The sequence below is a fragment of the Cariama cristata genome, unplaced genomic scaffold, assembly GCF_000690535.1.
Source record: "Cariama cristata isolate BGI_N322 unplaced genomic scaffold, ASM69053v1 scaffold29029, whole genome shotgun sequence".
Taxonomy (NCBI): Eukaryota; Metazoa; Chordata; class Aves; order Cariamiformes; family Cariamidae; genus Cariama; species Cariama cristata.
The window spans coordinates 36,035-54,679 of NW_009636824.1; the positions used below are offsets into that span (position 1 = coordinate 36,035).

At 47.7% G+C, this 18,645-nt stretch overlaps 1 protein-coding gene across 1 annotated transcript in view; it reads right to left on the reverse strand.

Moving 5' to 3' along the window:
• Positions 1–14,941, reverse strand: part of FAM208B (family with sequence similarity 208, member B) — a 32,206-nt gene extending 17,265 nt beyond the window's left edge. The window contains exons 1-12 of the mRNA XM_009708074.1: positions 14,799–14,941; positions 13,256–13,351; positions 11,598–11,670; positions 10,131–10,222; positions 9,323–9,460; positions 9,081–9,205; positions 8,959–8,978; positions 8,755–8,854; positions 7,917–8,017; positions 6,205–6,308; positions 3,255–3,327; positions 3,068–3,142 (exon numbers count right to left, since the gene is read on the reverse strand). Of these exons, the coding sequence (XP_009706376.1) occupies positions 3,068–3,142; positions 3,255–3,327; positions 6,205–6,308; positions 7,917–8,017; positions 8,755–8,854; positions 8,959–8,978; positions 9,081–9,205; positions 9,323–9,382 (658 nt within the window). The 5' untranslated portion in view covers positions 9,383–9,460; positions 10,131–10,222; positions 11,598–11,670; positions 13,256–13,351; positions 14,799–14,941. The remainder of the gene's footprint in view (positions 1–3,067; positions 3,143–3,254; positions 3,328–6,204; positions 6,309–7,916; positions 8,018–8,754; positions 8,855–8,958; positions 8,979–9,080; positions 9,206–9,322; positions 9,461–10,130; positions 10,223–11,597; positions 11,671–13,255; positions 13,352–14,798) is intronic.
• Positions 14,942–18,645: the final 3,704 nt, after the last annotated feature.

The window sequence follows — 18,645 nt, forward strand, 5'->3', positions numbered from 1 at the left end:
GTGCACAGTATCATAAAAGTTTACCTCCCAATAGGGATCAACACAAACGAGCCCCAAGCCTCGTAGGCGCCTGCCCTCACAGATGTCACCGTGGAAGCAGGCTCTGCTTGGCACAGCAGTGTCCTCTCGGTGTCCAGAAATGCCCGGAGAGCTGGTGTGATATGCAGAGCTTATCGGTGGAGCTCCCTTTCTGCACAAGCCAGAGTTATCCGGCTTCATCCACTGCAACCCAGCAGTCTGATGTCGGCGCTTTGCACCCACAAGCTTGGCCCATCTGCGTGTTATGATCCGATTCTGAGGTTTCTTTTGGCTGCAGGGCCAAGCTGACAATGCCAGTGCCCTTCCTCGTCACATCTCTTCCCAGCAAGGCAAAGGCGTTTCTCTTCCCTCCCAGATGTGTGATTTTCTTCGCCTATTGGCCCTGCCTTGCACTGGCAATGCTGGTCCTTATTACCGGCAAGCCCAGGCATCTCTGCGAGCCAGCTCCCAGCTGCCTGCCTCCGCTGCTGGCTCGGGAACGCCACGGCACGTCTCCACAGCAGGCTTGTTACGCCTGCCCTACATTCCTCCCCACGGCTGTCTGGACAGGAAGGGAACAGATTCAGAGGCTGCTTGTTTCGAAACGGGAAACATTATTCATGCTTCGAGTCTGAGCTGAGTGACTTCAAACGTGTCTGTCCTTCACCCTTCTTTCCTCTTTGCATCTCCCCTGCCGTCTTTGGTGACCGTACCTTTTCAACCCCAAACCCCTGCACAGCTCTGCTTATCTTCACAGAAAGGAGAAGTCCTAAAGGAAAAAGGGTTTATAATCCCAGTGAGAAGAAGTCTCAGACCCAAGGGACAGTCAGGGCTGGTTGGGGTAACGCTGCTCGCGTAGGCAGAATGGGACAGCACGTGCAGGAGTCCTGCTGGCACCACAGGGAAAACATCTGGAAGCCATCAACGTTCAGATCACGACACATAACAACACAGAGCATTTATTCAAAGTCACCCTCTCCCTCTGCCTCTTCGCTTTGCTACCAGCTGCTCTCTGGCTGCCCAAGCTTCACCTCCTCTTTAGCATCAACACCAGCCACAGGCAACGTCTGCTACGGTCCCAAACCTTCCTACCAACTGGCTGCTTGTACCATCTTCGCTCTGGGATGCTCCTTACGCCTGGTGCCCTCTCCTGGCTCCACCACCTTCTTCCACAATAACCCTCTTCCAGATAAATACCTCCTTGCCCTGTTCTCCTCTCCCCCAGCATACGTGGCTCACAGTCAGCCTTTCAGGAATAGATCCCTCTGCTCTGGAAGATATTTTCTGCCTGTGGCAGAGGTGGTCAGCAAGACCTCAATATCTGTGTGGTCAGTTCCCACCTCCAGTCTGCTCTCCAGGCATTCTTCCCCTTCACCTCACCCAACTTCAGGCCCTTGCTTCAGGTGTCACAGCAATAACTTGTTCCCAGGTTTGACCTGGCACTTTGGATCTTCAGTCTGCCTCAGAAGGAGCCTGTCTCTTTCCTACACCTAGAAAAGAAACTAGAAAAGTTGCCACGCTAACACAGCCACCAGCAGCATATCCTTAAAGTTAGGTTCACTGAATTCAGGCATCAAAGACATCTGCACCCTGCACTGCCAAGTCACCATCGTGTCTTCACCTGACTTACAAGCCCACTTCGTATGCAGATCCTGGAGGAGAAAGTTTATAGCTGGATGTTAAACACCAAAAAAGACCAAGCAATCCATGCTCAGATGTGCTAGTGGGTCCTGTCGGCTATTCTGCTGCTTTTATCTTCCGGGGAGACGTGTATGTCCCCTGCAGCTCTGTCGGCAATGCCAGCCATCACTCACACAGAGGCGGACTGAAATACCAGTGTGTGCTGGCCTAAACAGTATCTTGGCTCGTCCCTGGGATGACTCAACAAAAAGCAAGCCATAAGTTACGCAGAGTAAAAGGGCCCTGTTTATATGTTGCTCGGGGATCTGCAAGGCTAAAAGTATTCCTGGTGGAGTGGATGCAGCGAGAAGCGTGCGGATGAAGCTGTCCAGGGGAGGCAGAGCAGTAACTTTCTTTATGTCCGCAAGAGGAAACTGTAGTGTGAATACTTCCACAGACAGTGCAGCAAAAAGCCAACGGATACAGAGAAAATTTGAGGCAAATGCAACAGAGATTGAAGCTTATTCTTATGTCAAGATCTGCAGGTTCAAACTGTGCAATCTTTGTTCTCCCTTATTTAGTGCCTCTGTGTTTGTTCTGCATGAAAAGAAGCAGGTTTTGGGGCCGCAAACAGCCTGGATTCACCTCCCAGGTCCCAGAGCTGTGACTCACGTTGATGGCAGCAAAGCGTGGCGGCTCTGCCCAACACCATCTCCCTGCCTCCCTCCCTCCCCCATCACACACCCTGACCGGTCCTCACGGCTCCGCTAGGATCCCACAGCAGAGAAGTCACACAATACGGCTCAGCCTCCAAACCCTCGCTGCTCTTCAGGGAGCAATGCCCCTTCCGCACCTCTCTTCTCCCTCCCCAGGCCAGCAGCGACCTTTCACGGAGTCCACTTCACTTGTTACCTCAGCAGAAAACAATTCACTTCTTTTTTAGGGCAGGCTTTTTTCCCGATGGTTTAGCAAATCACATCAGCTCCGTGCAGGGTCCACTAAGTGCCATGTGTCGTTTTGCTCCCCTGAGCACGGCTCCAACACACCTTTAAGGATGTAAGCCAAGCTCTACAGGAGTGAGACTCCCATGCGCGCACACGAAACAGTTCAGGGAGACTGCTGAAAACTGACTGAGAGGGAGAAAAGTAATTATTTGCCACTCTCATCAACTGCCTGCAAAGGGGCAAGGATGTGCAGTGAACGGGTAAGGTGGGCAACGCAGAGAACCTGGTTTAGGTCAGCTGAAAATGCAGCACAGCTAGAGAGTTGGGACTTCTCTCTCCTCTTTTTAACACCCCTTGCGCTAAAGCTGTAGGTGGTTCTGAGCAGAGAAATCAGCTCCTCAAGAGGAACACTTCTGCAAGGACCCTCTGGTGAGGATCACACACCCAAAACAGTGTTTGAAGCCAGTTAAAGGGAACCTCCCTACCTCTCAGGCACACCGACCGAGATGAGGTGAACAGAAACAGGGCCAGGAGGCTGACGGGCTCCTTGGGGTCAAATCCTATGAAAGCAAGCAACAGGTTTTATTTAGACTGAAGGTCCCCACCCTCTGTCTCTAAATCAGAGCAGGATGTTTAAGCACAGATACTGGTTTCTATGTAGTCATGTCTTACCATCATCTCGTGCCAAGGCCGAGGACGTGAGGAGGATAAGGACTCCTTGATCTTGTAAATATTTGATGATTGCCTATAATAAACACACACAAAGTTAGAGCAACCACTCCCTTTCCTCCTTAGCACATTTTATATCACTCAGCGTGACTGTCAACAAGCCCCGATTGTGGGTGAAAATGTGCCAACACCACCAGCTCATTCCTTGTTGAGGAGGACACTGTTCGTTTCATGCTACTTGGGTCAACTGGGATCTGTAACCAGAAGCGTTCCATTTATGTTGTTATTCAGCTCTCAAATTCCTCCCACGTTCCTTAAAAAAATAAATATGCTTAGCCAAACTAGCCGTAATTAATGAAGAAGGTTAACAATTTTAGTCCCTTCAGTCCAAAAGCTCTGGGGCATCTCAGCCAGCAATTGCTTTCTGCAACCCAAGGGGAAGGTTTTCCCAGCAGGGAAAGCAAACCTGGACACCAACATCTGACAAAACACAACCAACTGTTCCAGCAACGAGCCTGACTGAAGTTCAGGCCATGCAGCTTGCTTCTTAGCAGCATCAGTATCAATGAATATGCGAAAAAAGATCTGCTGAGTCTTAAGAGACGCCTGCAACTCTGTCTCAGAGCTGGGTGACAGCATGTCTAAAAAGATACATGCACTTATCGAGGCTTTTATGGTGTCTGTGTGTTGCTTGATGCCTCATCACAGAACTTGGCTTGAACTGCCTTCCCCTCCCGTGGGGACACCCGTTTGGATCTCTTTCTTCCATGCACACACATCTTTTCCAGAAACTTACAGGAACTGAATAACCCTAGGGCTTCTAATGCTCTGTGAAACTTCACTCATCCCATTCAATATTTTCAGACATAACAGAGGATTGGACTAATGCCCACGGCTTCATTTCTCCAGGACAACAGAACAACTTTGGAAATGCTGACCAATTTCAGTGTAATATTGCCTATTCAGAGCAGCAGCTCCTTACTTTGGTTGTCTCAAGTAAGCAGAGCAGAAGGGATAAGAGCCAGCATCTCTACTACATAAATCCAGCTCAATGAAATAGCTGTGGTTTCTCACCGACAGGATGATTTTCAGGCAGGTGAGGAGGAAAGTCAAGCCATAAGGCAGCAGCCACCTGACACAGGGCTGAGACACATCAATCGGCACCCAGAGGAGTAGAGCTGGCTTCAGGCAACCCCACCTAGCCCCAGCCACCCTCTCATTTTCATTTGGGCCCTGCACAAGGCAGTGTGCCTGGTCCGTGCACCACTGAAAGGGAAAGGAGACGGAGGGCACTTTTCATTCGCACTTTTGGGAGCTGCTGCCAAAGCGGATTCACCTATGAACCATTCAACAGCGCGCTAAGGAGAGGGAAGAAGCACACCCAAAAGGGGCTGTGACTGTTTCCTCGCTGAAATAAGGGAGATATATTAATCCAGTTTGATAGATATATGAGGGTGGGGAAGCTCTAAGGAAAAGATGCTCCTGACGGCTTTCAATACCAACCTGCTCGTGGCCACGACTCAACCATCGCATCTTTGCCGACCCCTCTAGCGAGCCCAGCTCCGCTGGGCTTGGCAGGATGCACGTTATAACCCTCAGTGGCTGCAAACAGGGTGTAATGCACCAGAACAAGTGGTTGTCATGGATCCCAGTAAGAATGGCACTTGTACTCTACTGTAAAGTATTGATTAAAATATCTTTTATTGGTGAGAACAGGAGAAGAAAAAAAAAGGGATAGCATAAATAAGTTTATGTCCCTTCAGATGCCGTGAACGTGAAGATGTGCTGCAGCATGGACAGATCTGTGCCCCAACCAGCGATCCAACGGACGCTGCACAGTTCAGAGTTACCTGCACGTGACGGGACATGAAGATTGTCTTTGCTATCCCCTTTCTTCCTTCTCATGTTGTTACCTATAAAAGATAGTTTAATCAATACTTTAGGGAGTCCGAGTGCTTTTCTTACAGAGATCCACAACAAACACTTGCTCTGGTACATTACATGTGGGAAGCTGCACGTTGGTGGGCAGCTCTTCAGCAGTGCCACACAGCGACAGCACTTCCAGGCAGTTCATGGGCCGCTGCCAACTTGCAGTGAAGGGAGGATGTGCCCAGCCAGCCATGAGTTTGTGGCCGTGAATTTAAACCCTGAATCTACAGGAAGCATCAGATGTGACAGAGCAACCCGCAGCAGCAAAGCCAAAACCAACCCAACCACAAATCCCAGCAGAGATGCAGGTGCTGTGCTCCACAGGGGTGAGGTTTATCGCTTGGAGTCACAAGGAGATGTGACAATCACATTCGGAACAAAAAGATCCCAGTGTGCTTGAAAAAAGCCTTATCAGATAATATATCAAAAGGGAAATTCCCCATTAAATGAATAAATCTCAACATCTTCAGAGCTCCTGGAAGAAGTCCATGAGGTTTCGGCAGTGTTACTGTGAGTATCTAGCTGAGTGGGGGTTATTTTTCAACCACGAAGGAGAAAGGCAGGCACGTGACACCTTGTCTTTTGCTTAGTAGTTATCATTTTGGCATTGGGGGACTTCACATCTGCTTTCTTAATATATAAGATCCCCTTGCAGTCCTTGTCCACCATGCTGTTTGCAATGCAAGGGGGAAAATCATTAATAAAGATAATTAAATAATCTCATCTGGCATAAACATAGCCAAAGAGGTTTGCCTGGTTTGCCTGCATGCCTTCTGCTCAGCACGGCATGCTCGCACTAGAAATCAGTTCCCAGCTCATAGTGGGTAATCTTCAGTTAACAGTTTATAGACAGAAAGACTAAACTATGTTTGAGAATAACAAAGCAAGAAAACAATACTTAAAGCAGGGAAATTAATTACATTTTGCATTAGTTCAGAATCTGTGAACAAAGTTACCAAAAGTTTCAAGAGATCATTTAAAAGGCTACTTTCTGGGAGAAAAGACAAAGTTTTAAAATACTTACCAAGTCCTTTTCCTTTAGATTTTCTACTAAATGATCCATTTTATGTTGATCCTTATTTGATATTTCTACTTCATATAGACTGAAGTAAACACCCTGAAAGCAGACTGCAGACAAAAGAGAGAGAATTTGATGTTGAAATAGCGCATCTTGCATGAACTCTGAACAAACAAGTGCTCCTGTACCAGAAAGATGGGTGTGCATTTGGTGGAAGCACTGGATTTTAAAAGAAATTTGTCAAGATTTCCTAAGCTGGTATATACATTCATATGACAGCGAATTTTCTCTTCAACCCATGGTTCACAGGAGATGTTTCGTCCCTTATCTCTGCAACTAACAAAAGCAATTTAACCAGTGCTGTGTGCTTCAACAGAGACAGGGAGCCTTTCACAGGGAAATACGTCACTCTAACATGCCATATTCTCCCCTGCTATGGGGCATCCTTATTCCATACACTAATCCCCAAAGGAGTTTAATAAAGGCAAGATCTTGGACCCATGTTACCCCTCTGAATTTCACAGCAAAATTCTCCTGTTCAAGTATTTCTTCTCTTTCACCAGACGATCTTAAGACTGTGGCTCCACGGCACCTTCATCAAGTGTTGCTGTGGCCTCCCCCTATTTCTCCTGCCTCCTCCCCTGCCCTGGCACTATCCTGTGTCCATCTGCTCTGTAAGTTGAACGCTATCCCCCAAAGCAGCCTGGCTAATCAGTGCCCCAGCCTGGCTCAGCACAGCTGATACACAGATGGGAGGCAACACTGCAGCAGTCCACACTTATTTTGGTGTAAGATCACATGGAAACACACCCGGAGCTTCTGCAAATCATATCCAGAGATCTCCATGTGCAACCTGCGGTATCCATGCTAGTAACTGCCTGTCTGCTGCGATGCACAGCCACTCACAGCCACTGGGAGCTCAACACCTTGGGGTTGAGAGCTGCCAGGCTCGTCAAAACTCCAACCCAAAAATCAATCAGCAGTATGAACCTCAAAGCGTAATTAGACACAGGTCCTCTCCTCCCCAGCCTGCACTGACCAGCACAGAGAGTGGCTGATGATAGGCAAGTGGGTTCTCTTAGCACCACTAAGGGGAAAACAGAGCCCTTCTCTCCCTTCCCCAAATCTGTGTTTTTATTTGCTGATTGCTGAGCATTCCCTGCCTCTCCCCAAGGTTTCTGGAGTCCTCTCCCCTCTCATGCTGCCATTCACTGTCACTCCCTTGAAGTGACAAGTAGGTTACCCGTGACCCAAAGCTACTGCAGGCAACCACATCTTTTGGCTTTGCCTGGCAGCCACCCTTGTCCACCCAGATGCAGAAGACACTGAGTCAGCCCCCAAGAGGTGGAGTGGCCTTCACCTTGTAAGGAGATCATATAAGAAGGGGAAAGCGTCTCCCTGCATTTGCTCTCAGCTGCACCATGTTTGGCACCGTGCAGGATGGGAGCCCCGGTCTCAAAACCCTGTCCTGTCCCCTGAATGGGTTGATTAAAGGGCTGCTTTGGGAAGAGGATTATATCACACCTGGAGACCATATGAAGTGTGGAGAGGAAAACAGCCCTAATGCTGCTTTGGCAGTTTTCCTCGTTTATCTTCAAGCAGCCATCCTTCAAGATAGGACCCAGCGCTACGTGGACCTGAGCTCTGACTCCTGCGGCAGTTCCTATGGCACAGCACAAGCATATGTTACTCATCACACCAGTGGGTTTTGCACTCACCTTCATTCTCAATGTAATTTCTTTTTCCAAATGCAGCTTCTGGTAGCTTTTTCTTCAAGTCGGACAAACCCATGACATGGTTAATGTCCAGGTTGGGAGGCCTGTGGGGATAAAGCAGCCGACAGTGAGATCGCAAGCACAAAAGGCTCTCAGGATTAAACACAGGAAAAAGTCCTCGTTGCCCTGTCACTGTGAAACCAGAGAAAGCAGCTCTGGAGAAGGCTGGAGAAGGTGCAGCTTGCTTAGCGCCCTGCTGATTTGAGGATTCTGTTTGTAAACACCTCCTGTTTGTAAACACTTTACACCACCTGATATTGGCGGCTGTGTTACTGGCTGTTTCAAACTGCTGCCTGCTGGATGGCTTCTGACTACTGAAGATTTTAGTTATCTTTTTTTGAATGCTAGTTACCTCAATACTTTATTGCCATGGTGCTTATCTGTGAACACAACTGGCTGATCATACATGCACCATCAGGAAGCTCACTTCTGACAAGGAGAAAAACCCCAGGCAGGGATAATTGATTTGGAATACACATCCCAAAGCAGTTAACAAAAAGAGATGACAAAATACAGCTGTTGCCAGCTGCAGTTCAGGGCCTGATCTCCTGTCCTCATCCAGCTGTTGCTGTGACACTGCACCGCTGGCTGCCACCTTCCTGACACTGATGATTGCCCCGACAGTGCAGGTGGTTAGGCGGTACAGCTGTAAGAAGATGCTGATCAATGAAGGGACGGGGCAGGAAAGACAAAACTGGCTTTTGCTGGTACACAGACACCCAAAGGTCTAATGCTTCACACTCCACAAATTGCACAGAAAGAAGAGAAAGGGGCAACTTACAGCTGGGCTGGAATCGTGGAGCTGTACGGGGTCCTCAGGGCGATGTTGCACAAAAGCTGGCCCCGGATGGAGAGCTGCCCCCTCCATGGACAGTACAATGCTACAGGCAAAAGGGAGAACAGCTCAGAGAAAGCAGGAGAGGAGAGGAGGGCAAACAGAGAAAGGTACATTTATAAAACAAAAACAACCACCGGATGCTCCTACCTTTGTGATTAAGCTCAGGTCTAGAGAAAAGGGAGAAAAAAAAAGGAACATTTAGCAATGGGAAAAGGAAAAACAGCCAACAAAAGCGACTGGGTATTTTGGGACGACAGCAAGCTGCTTACAGGCTCTCTATAGCTAAGATGGGCATTTCCTTCAGCTCCCTGTACTGGCAGGCGATGACTATGTACGGGCAGATCTGCCTGGGCCGCTCGGCAGCACTGCCATCGGACACTTCATAGACGTAATACTGGAGTGAGGAGGGAAACAGATGAAAAAACAAGGTGAGCAAGGCACCTGGGCCAACGCTGTCTTCCCCTGCAGCCCGCAAGTGAGCTGTCTGCACAGTCCTGTTGCAAACCGATACCTGGCTCTGCTCGAAGGCCTGGCAGTGGCTGGTCTTTGATGGTATGTTGTTTCTGCTCATGGCGACGTGGCAGTCATAGCCAGGAGATGGGTGGGTATAGCTGGTTGTGTAATTCTCAGATACCACCTTGACCTTCCCCTGTGCCAGAAAATTTACCAAAAAAAAAAAAATACACATCATGTTCACATAATAATACGCACCACCAATACACATAATGTTCGCAGAAACTTATTTTAAAAGACCTCCTTCTTTTCCCCCAAGGACAGTGTTGCTGGCAGGCCCACACCCCCCACCGTTGTGAGGGGGTTGTGTGTGTCTGTGTCCTCCCAAACACGAGGGCTGACTCAGCTGAGTTTGACATGGCAGACAAAGCTGAACTGCTCAAGACAGCAAACAGGAGCAGCGTGCTTTCCCAGTGGGGAGGGGACAAAAGGGCCACAACGTCAGCCCCATGGAAGAATAGAACGGGGCTGTGATGTGAGCCACCTCAGGGTTCCCCCCTCGAGCCCCCAAAATGCATGAGAGTCCAGGGAAAAAAGTGACCCTATGGGGAATTTCTGATCTTAGCGGGGGAATCTGGAAGGTCCTCTGCCTCCTCTGCTGCCCTGCAGGCCACCAGTCAAGCCCAGCTGGATCTCTTGCTTTCTAGCTTGACACATCCCATAGTCAAAAATCCCGACAAGCTCTCAACAGAGCTGATTTTACACCCCACCACCGTTATGGGCACCAATGTCTCCTTAAAAACTGCTTGCGCTGTATAGTGGCTTCTGAAAACCATTTCACATAAAAAGAAAGACTTGCATTTTACCTTAATTAGCTTACAAATGACAATATAGCCTGATTTTCCATGATACCAGGGTCTTGGATGAAGACAGTCTGCATACTTGGAAATATAAACTCCTGTGAAAACAAAGCAATGCAACTTAACGCGAATCATTTGTCGAGTAAAGTTGATTGCCAAAAAAAACACCTGTAAAGAGGACCATCCTTACAGAAAAAGGAGTCTCTGCAAAGCCAGTGTTGCAAACCAGAGTAGCACTTGCTGCCATAAAAAGGGTGAAAGTCTCTCTGACTCTTTTCCTTTTTTTGACTGCCGGTATGGAACAGCATCATATGTTTCAGGGTCAGCTCTAGGAAAGGAGTTAACTTGGGTCTACCCTGGGAGAAGTAGCCCAGCTAAAATCAGTTTTGCCCACACTACATGACAACACACCAAGTGAGAGCTTGTCTCTTACAGGAAGATCTGGTGAAGGGCTTCCAGGTCAGACTGCAAGTGGGGCAGGTACTTTGCTCAATTTGGCGTCATGCAAAGGCAACGTGGATGTTTATACGTGGGAAAACACACACTGCAAGGGCATGAGAGCAGGCCTGTGGCATGGCACAGACCCTCCCAGGCCCCTTCCTTGGCTCTTTATGGCCCTTCACTGTCCCAGATGCCAACGTGAACCTTCTATGCTGTGACAGGGCCTATTCTGACATGGCTTATTCCCACCTCTTCTCTATGCTCAGGGCACAGCATACGTGGATTTATTGGGGATGGGGGGAAGGGTTGGCTCTTCACTCCTGCTTTGTATTTGTAGACAAGACAGGTAGAGGAGTACATGGGGGAGAAAAAGGGAACGGACAAGGGAAGGGCTACAAAGAGACACACCATAATATTAATCTCAGTCCATCAGGACTAAGACATACACCCAGATAAACCACCAGTTCTTGCTTGGTTTTGTATTCACTGCCATTGACTGTTCAACAATTAGGTGTCTTGACTTGCAAAGACTTGTGGGATGAGCACTGGGAGACGTTCTGCTTCTGGCAAGATTTCTTTGAGTAACGCGTCCTGCACCGCACATCTTGACGCCCCAGACCTTTGGTCAAGGAACAAGCACATACTGAAAAGGGCTTTGACATGTCACGATCTGCTGTGGTTATTAACAGGACTGTCGGCAAAAGCTCAGCAAACCAGTGGGGAGAGCTGCCAAAAAGCCACTTTGGTGACAAGGGAGAAAAAGCCTGAAATGGAGAGGTGAACAGACAGTAGCATTCCCTGGGGAAGATCCCAACCTCACCTGTTTGAAGGGGCAGAAGGAAAACACTGTTGCTTGTTTGATCCAAACAAATGCAGTTTCCCATGTAAAAAATACGGGAGTTTCCATGGATCTTTGCAGTAAATAACAACGCAGTACCAGGAGTCTGTCTGGGCTTCTCCTTTTGTTTTTAAAGGAGTCAATATCCCCAGAACAGTGAACAGGTCTCTTGGTCCTCTGAATGGAAGTCTTACCTTTTGCTGGGTCACCAAGGGTGGAAATAGAACTGCTGTTTACTCGGAGGCCTGTCTGACACACCTCTTTTGCCTTCAAAAGAAGAGACAGCCTCTTTTACCATCTATTTTCAAACATAAGGGACACAGCTACTGAAATCTGTAGCACAACAGTCAGCAAAATACTTGCAACCGGCAAACATGTGCTGCAAGTCAATTACAGATCCTTACAGTCCCCAAATACCTCTGGTATAAAGAAAACTAAACACAACATCCACAGGAAGAACGAACAAAAAGAAAATTTGTTGTTTCAGATACTAAATACTTGTATTTATCAAGTGTTGTTACAAACACCTACGTGGAAGCAAACAGTTAGAAAAATCTGGAAAAACTCCAGCATCTTTAGAAGCCACTGCAAGCCCAAGCCTGGACTTTGCACTTTCTTTATGTGCATGGGCAGTTGGTGGAAAAATAAATGCAACTGGGCTGGCATGAAGGCAAAGGACATTTGCTACTCTGTGCTCTCTCCCCCATAGGCACAATTACTACCTTGGGAGCATCTCACTGGCTTCGATTTAATCCACGTCCAAAGCAGATTCATCAAAGTGTGCAAAGTCCAAATATATATTGACCCAAGAGTGACAACAGGACCAGTTTGAACTCATTATGGGTGAGAAACAAAAGCAAACCAGTCAAACTGTAGTCTGACCCTTTATAAGCAACATGGGGCACTCATCACACCTAACTTCTGCCTCCTAAAAGGCAAGTGTCTGGCTTAGACTAGCCAACTAGGCTTCTCCTCTAAACGAACAACGGAGAGCGGCACCTCCAGAGAGCAATTCAGCCCAAGGATTTTAGATGCCTGCATTAAATGAGGTCCAATTATCCTCTGGAAAGTTCCCTCTTTCCTAGGCTCTGTATAAGGAGCTCAGGCACTTGGCACAGACTGTGCTAAATTTCAAACAGCCAAAATGAAGCGGGACAATTCCCACACCCAACCTGAGACTGAAAGTGGTTTATTTTGCTGTAGCTCAATCCAAACTGAACAGAACTAAACTGCACTCGGGCCACTCTCATCCTGAGCAAACCCATCTCTACCGTGACTTAGCATGGCATCATTAAATCATGTTAAAAGTGAATTCCCACTAGATTCCCTGAGCATCCTTGTGTAGACAAACTCTTTTTACAGAATCAAAAGCATCCTTGTGAAAAATGGGCAAGAATAACTTTCCCAACAGCTGTGTCAGGCTCTCTCTCCACCTAGCTGGCAAAAACAAGGGAACTCGCCCCAAACCACCTGACAAACTCCTGTCTTCTGTCACAAAGGCACTTTTTTCTTTTGAGCATACATGAAAGGTTTCACCCGCCTGTACTTGACCATAGATCCACTCGGACAAAGGCGGATTCCTTCTGTCTCCCTGCAGAGGGCAAAGGAGGCAGCCAAATCTCAAACAGTAATTGACTGGAGAGATGCAAAATTAGAGTCATCGCTAAAACGTCCCAAGAACTGCTTTCAGAACTTGCTCTGGACTATTTATACAGTAGTAATTGCACTGATAACCAGGGTACAGAGAGCCAGGACACTTCAGTCAACAGATCTGCTGGGCTTTGGCGGTACAGAGCACATGTGCAGGCACTTGGTATCAAACTTCTTAAGCTGAATAAACATTTCAGGTTACCTCTTCTTCATTATCAAACAGGAGAAATGCAAAGGTCTCCTCCAGCTCCTCCTGGCTGTACCCAGCGGCTTCCTTTGCTTGGGCAAAAGCTTTGAGCTGCAGAAGACACAACAACATTTTGTTCTAGTCCGTTCATGCCAGAGTCAAGTGACATGTCTTCATGGTGTGAGGACAACGTGTCCCAAGCACCTCCAGTCGTGGTCAGTATGGGGCAGCTGGCAGCAGCCAGGTGATCCTGGACCAGCTCACGTACACACACATCACTCCCTCCCCCAGGCACTTGTACACCCAGTCTCCCACCACAAGACCCCCAATCCATGCACCCGTCTGTCTCTGCCTTTGTCCCCAGCAAAACACACACAACATCCTGCAAGGGACAGTAGGCACATTCAGCCCCGCAGCGTCACACTGTGCTCATCCCAGGGAAGTCCAGCTTTATTCCACCCTGCCCCTCTTCCCATACATCGTCAGCTACTGGGGAGCTTGTTTCACTGAGCAGCATGTGGGCTGGTGGAGCATCACATTTAGTGGCCAGCCTCAGCCATCAGGAGACAAATCATCTCAGCCACAGGGAAGATGCCTATGGGAGAGATGCTTAGAGGCACCTTCCTTTTTCTCTCTCCACTGACCAGGGAAGCCTAGACTATTTGACTAGAAGGCAGGTGTCATCATGCAACTACAGCTCAGAGAGTTTGGCTACAGCCACATAACATGTTACTCCAATTTCTTTTGTCTGATAATTCAAGCAGAGTATGTTCTCAGTGCAGACAGGGAGAACATCATGGGAGCAAACTGAGCTGGGTCTGAGTCCACGATGCTCCGGGGCTTTAATAAAAGAAGTTATAGAAGGATGGGATTTTCTTAAACAGGGTTAGAAGATAAGAAAACAATCATCTCATCACTGCTTTTGCTTATTTTGGCTTTAGAACTCACAGGCAAATCAACAAATGACTTGATACCTGCTTTCCCAGTTTTTTATCCAGCTCCACAGTGAATATCCCAGATTTAGGCAGCCAAACTGTCTAAGCTCTATTCATGACAACAAGCAGACTGGTCATCTCCAGTCCCCAGAGAAGACAGCCTGCCTTCCACGCCAATGATAGCGGGAGTGAAGGGATGAAGGCATTTTAAAAGTGCTTCCACAGACGCCCCAGTCAGCTGGAGAAAGGGTTTAAAACTGGTGCCTGCACTGGTGTGAGGGCAGCCAAAAGAAATACCCCATGGAAGTCTGCCTTGCTCTGAATCAGCAGAAGTGCAGTAACATTAAAGCTCTCCTGCTACGAATCAAACCAGGCTTTCAGCCTGTCCCAAAGGCCTGCTCCAGGAACTGCTGTTAAATGTTTGGCAACATTGGCTGAATGGACCTTTTGTTCCTGATCCGATTGGGAAGGAAGAAGTGCAAGAAAGCAAAGAAAAGGCTTCCTTCAGTCAGGAACTGCAAATGGGGCTCTATGAGGCAGGCAGATCAGCCACGTGCTGCAAAGGAAAGACAGACCTGCCCGTACACCAGCATTTACAGACATCTAGCCACCCGTTCCCTTACCTCACTTAGAAAAACATCATTTTCCACCAGAATTGCTTGGCTGTACTGAAAACCGTCCTGAGATGTAGAGTCCAAGTAGGAGCTCTGCAGCACCGAAACCGCTGTCTGCAAAAGGGAACTCGACTCTTCCGACTCCGGATGAAAACCTGGGGGAAGAAAGCAAAAAGCAGGTGCAAATATTAACTCTGGGCATCCCCAGACCAGTACAGGGCCTCAGCAGAGGCAGGTGGCACTTGAGTGTGACTCACCACACATGGACCTCATTTAACAAGCCCAGATCTCCACGGAGCAGATCGGCTCTGTGGCTCTCACTTTGTCTGCAAGTTAAATTGCCCTTCGGCAGGAGGAATACGAGCTCCCTCTTTGCCAGCGAGCGCTTAAAGTTTTTTCCTTTGCAGCAGAAAAGAAAAAAAAAAAAAAAGAAACCAATAGCACCAACAGAAGCAAAGCTGGGTGGTAAATTAACTTTACACTGAGCGGGTCAGAGTTTTCTCTTGTGCTAAAAAGTTACTTTTTAGTGATGCGTGCTCTTTTAGGGTGTGAGAGTTGATGTCTACACGTAGGAAAATCTCGGTGGCTGCTCAGTTTCTCAGGATTATCTGTTTTACTATAAAGATCTTTAGGTCTTGAGTGAATGTACTTTTCAATGCCATGAGAGTAAGACTTCCTTCAAAGCCTCAACGGGCAGAGCTTTCTCAAAGCCCAAACTCCCTCCAGACATTTCCAAAATAAAACATCCCAGTAAAACACTTCCCAACAGCATCCCACCAAGAAGAGGTCCCAAAGCAGTTGACGAATTAAATGCGGATGCAGAAAGAAACGAAGGCCCTGCAGTATTTGTGCTCTTGTAGCTGTTAAAATCCAAATATTAAGTAAAGCAGACACTTAGAAACGCAGGAAATCCTGGGCTCCGTCTCCGTTGCACATTTAATAACCTTTATTACTGGTGGTGATTCCTGAGCTACGAGATTTCAAATCCCAAGCTGAGTTTGCAACATAGACACATTGAAAAAGTTTATTTCTTCTGACACATAAACTTTAGAAAATAAAGCAGTCATCTATAAGGAAAGAAATGTAGAACTGCCAAACTCCACCTGAAGAACAGGTTTTGCATGCTGGTCGCTAAGAAAAACCTCACCGAAATTCTTGAGAATTGATAAGTTCTTGTTTTAACCTCTAAAGCAGAAAGTCCCACGTTCCTTTGGTGATGAGCAAGATAGCATCTGTTGTCACCCTGCAACCTACCTGGGGTTTTGACTCCTATTTTTAAAGGGTAAGTTTTAATAATTTTTTTCTTTTCCTCCCCTCAATTACAAAGAAGACAGAATAATTCCCTGTGTCACAAATCTTGTTACTCCTCTCAAATTACTCAAGGTCAAAAAAGGACCCAATAGAAGGAACAGGAATAATAACAGTTCAAATTGCACGTATTAAACTCATTTAGCTACACTGCTCTAAGCCAGTTCAGCCAGTCCACGCTACGGTGCTTGACAAGGGAAGGGAGACAGCATCTGCTCTGTGCCAAGCAAAAGATGAATCCAGACAAGGCAAAAAGTGGGGAGGTCTAAAAATGGTTCTAAGAAAAGCGTGTATGGTGAGAATGGAAATTGGGAGCACAGAAAGGAAAGTCTTTAGAAGTACTTTTGTGTCTCTTAACCTTGCTCTGGAGTCTTTTGTGCCCTCTTGTACTCAGTTTCTAAATCTCCCACTTTCAGGTGATGCCTCGGTAATTATTAGTAGTCAAAAAGCAGGTGAACGCAACTTGGCTCTCAAGCACAGAAAAATGAAAAATAAAGAGGTCTTCCAGCTCTCTCTCAGTATTATTGTTTTCTCTCTTTGAGCCTAATGAGGATAGGAAGGAATATTAAATTTGCTCATTTTTTTCCTCACTTGTCTTTTTGCTTTGTCTGTGTCCCTTGCATCCTGTGGATCTCAAGGAAGCAGTCAGGGAGCTCAGACTCCTCCATGTAAATCAGATCAAGGAATTAGGTCCCAGCTCACAGCTCTGCTCAAAGGCTTGGACCAAACATAACATCCCTTTCTGCTTCTTGGTGGAGCACCACAACACTTGTGTCCGGAGCCATCCTCCAAGGAGAGGCAGCCCTGTCCTCAGCATCTTCTCCACCAGCCTAAACAAGCCCAGCTCCCTCGACTGCTCCTCACATCCCAAAAGCACAGGACTGCAGCGGGTGCTATTTAATTTCACAGCTACTGCTCCAAACCATCTCACTCTTCAGGGTGCAATATTCTGCTCCTGCTACCGATAGCATCTTGCAACTCTGCATCATCGACAAGTTCGGGGTCTTGGAGCATGAGAAAGGCCATGTCTAAATGTGTGAGCTGGGAGCCAGTTGCGTGTTTCCATGCCGACTATGTGAGACACCAAGTTGACAAAGAGAGATTACAGAATTAAAAATCCTACTGGGTGCAGAACACATACTGAGGGTATGAGGTGTTAAATCAGCAAAAGCATCAGATATTCAGTATCTGTCAGGGGTAAAAGCTAAAGGTTTAAAAAAAGCCTAGGAAGCTCTTGGAAATGCAACAAACCCAGCAATTTTGCAGGTGATAACTCAAACACTTGTTCCTCTCTGCAAGTTCAGCTGCAGTGTAAAAATGAAAGTCCAAAAGGGGGGGGGGAAGTTGCCGTAGTAATACATAAATACATGAGATGAAACAATCACAGAGCGTGGCACTGAGCCCAGCAGCTTGCTGTGACCCTTATCTCCCCTTTCAGATTTAGGGGGCTCCTTCAGATCTGTTCCCACCCTAAGGAAGAGTCTGCACTCACACAAATACATGCAAAACCCCGACACATCCAGGTTTCACTTGCAGGAGCAGAAGGCCCCTGACAGTCTCTGTGCAGGATGTGAAGCGGCGAAAGTGAAAGTGTCTAAATGAGAAGTAAAAGTGAAAGTGTCTGATCCCCTCCGAGCAGCTTGGACATGCCACTACCACCACGCAGCATCTTGGGGAACGGAACCGACTTCTCGCACGGAGTCGGTCGGACAGCAGAGATGCATCGCAGGACCGATGGCTGGAGAAGAGCTGGAGAAACCCAGCACAGCTCTGCACCAGCACGGCCCAGCTGAGCCCCCAGTGGGTGCGATCCGTGCCCTGAAATCCTTGGTGAGGGGATTCACAGCCTGTCCTGGTGATTTCCTACCCTGATAGCAAGGGAGAAAAAACAGTCACCTTTGCAGCTATTAACATCATTTGCCAAGGCTGCAAGATCTTTCCCTTGGGCTGTGGCTGTGTGGAAGTCATCCTCCAAGAGCCTTGCATTCCTCGGAAGGCCGCTAACCTACTCCTTCATCCTCCTTTTCCAGACTTTAAGTCAGCTCCTTTGATGTCTCCTCCCTGACCGTGCCTGCAAATGTCTCCACGTGTCCTGTTCCGTCCTCTGCAAAGCGTTGGCTAAAGCCAGCCTGCATGGATGTGCCTCACCGGCAGACCTGCACAGCCCATACGTCTCCCGGGAGCTGCACGCCTTTGCTCCTCTTTCCAATTCAGGGCTTCTGCAGGTGCTGGATGTCTGTCAGGAGGGCCAGCCAAGGCCAAGAGACACATACTTCCCCAAAACAGGATCCTCTTTTCACTCATCCATCTTCATGTAACCTCTGGATAGCCTCACCACACAGAGACCTGCAAAGTCAGCCCAGGAGGAAAACCCACGGCCTTCAAACCACTTACTTGTACAGAGAAAAAGGTTTGCTTTTCCTCCTGGTCTTCTTTTTTTTAAACTTAAAATTTTACTAGCACTTGCTGCAGACATCTGAATGCTGTCAAATCTCCAAAAGCCTGCAACCCAGCGTGGCCAACGCAGACTGAACACAGCCACACTGCT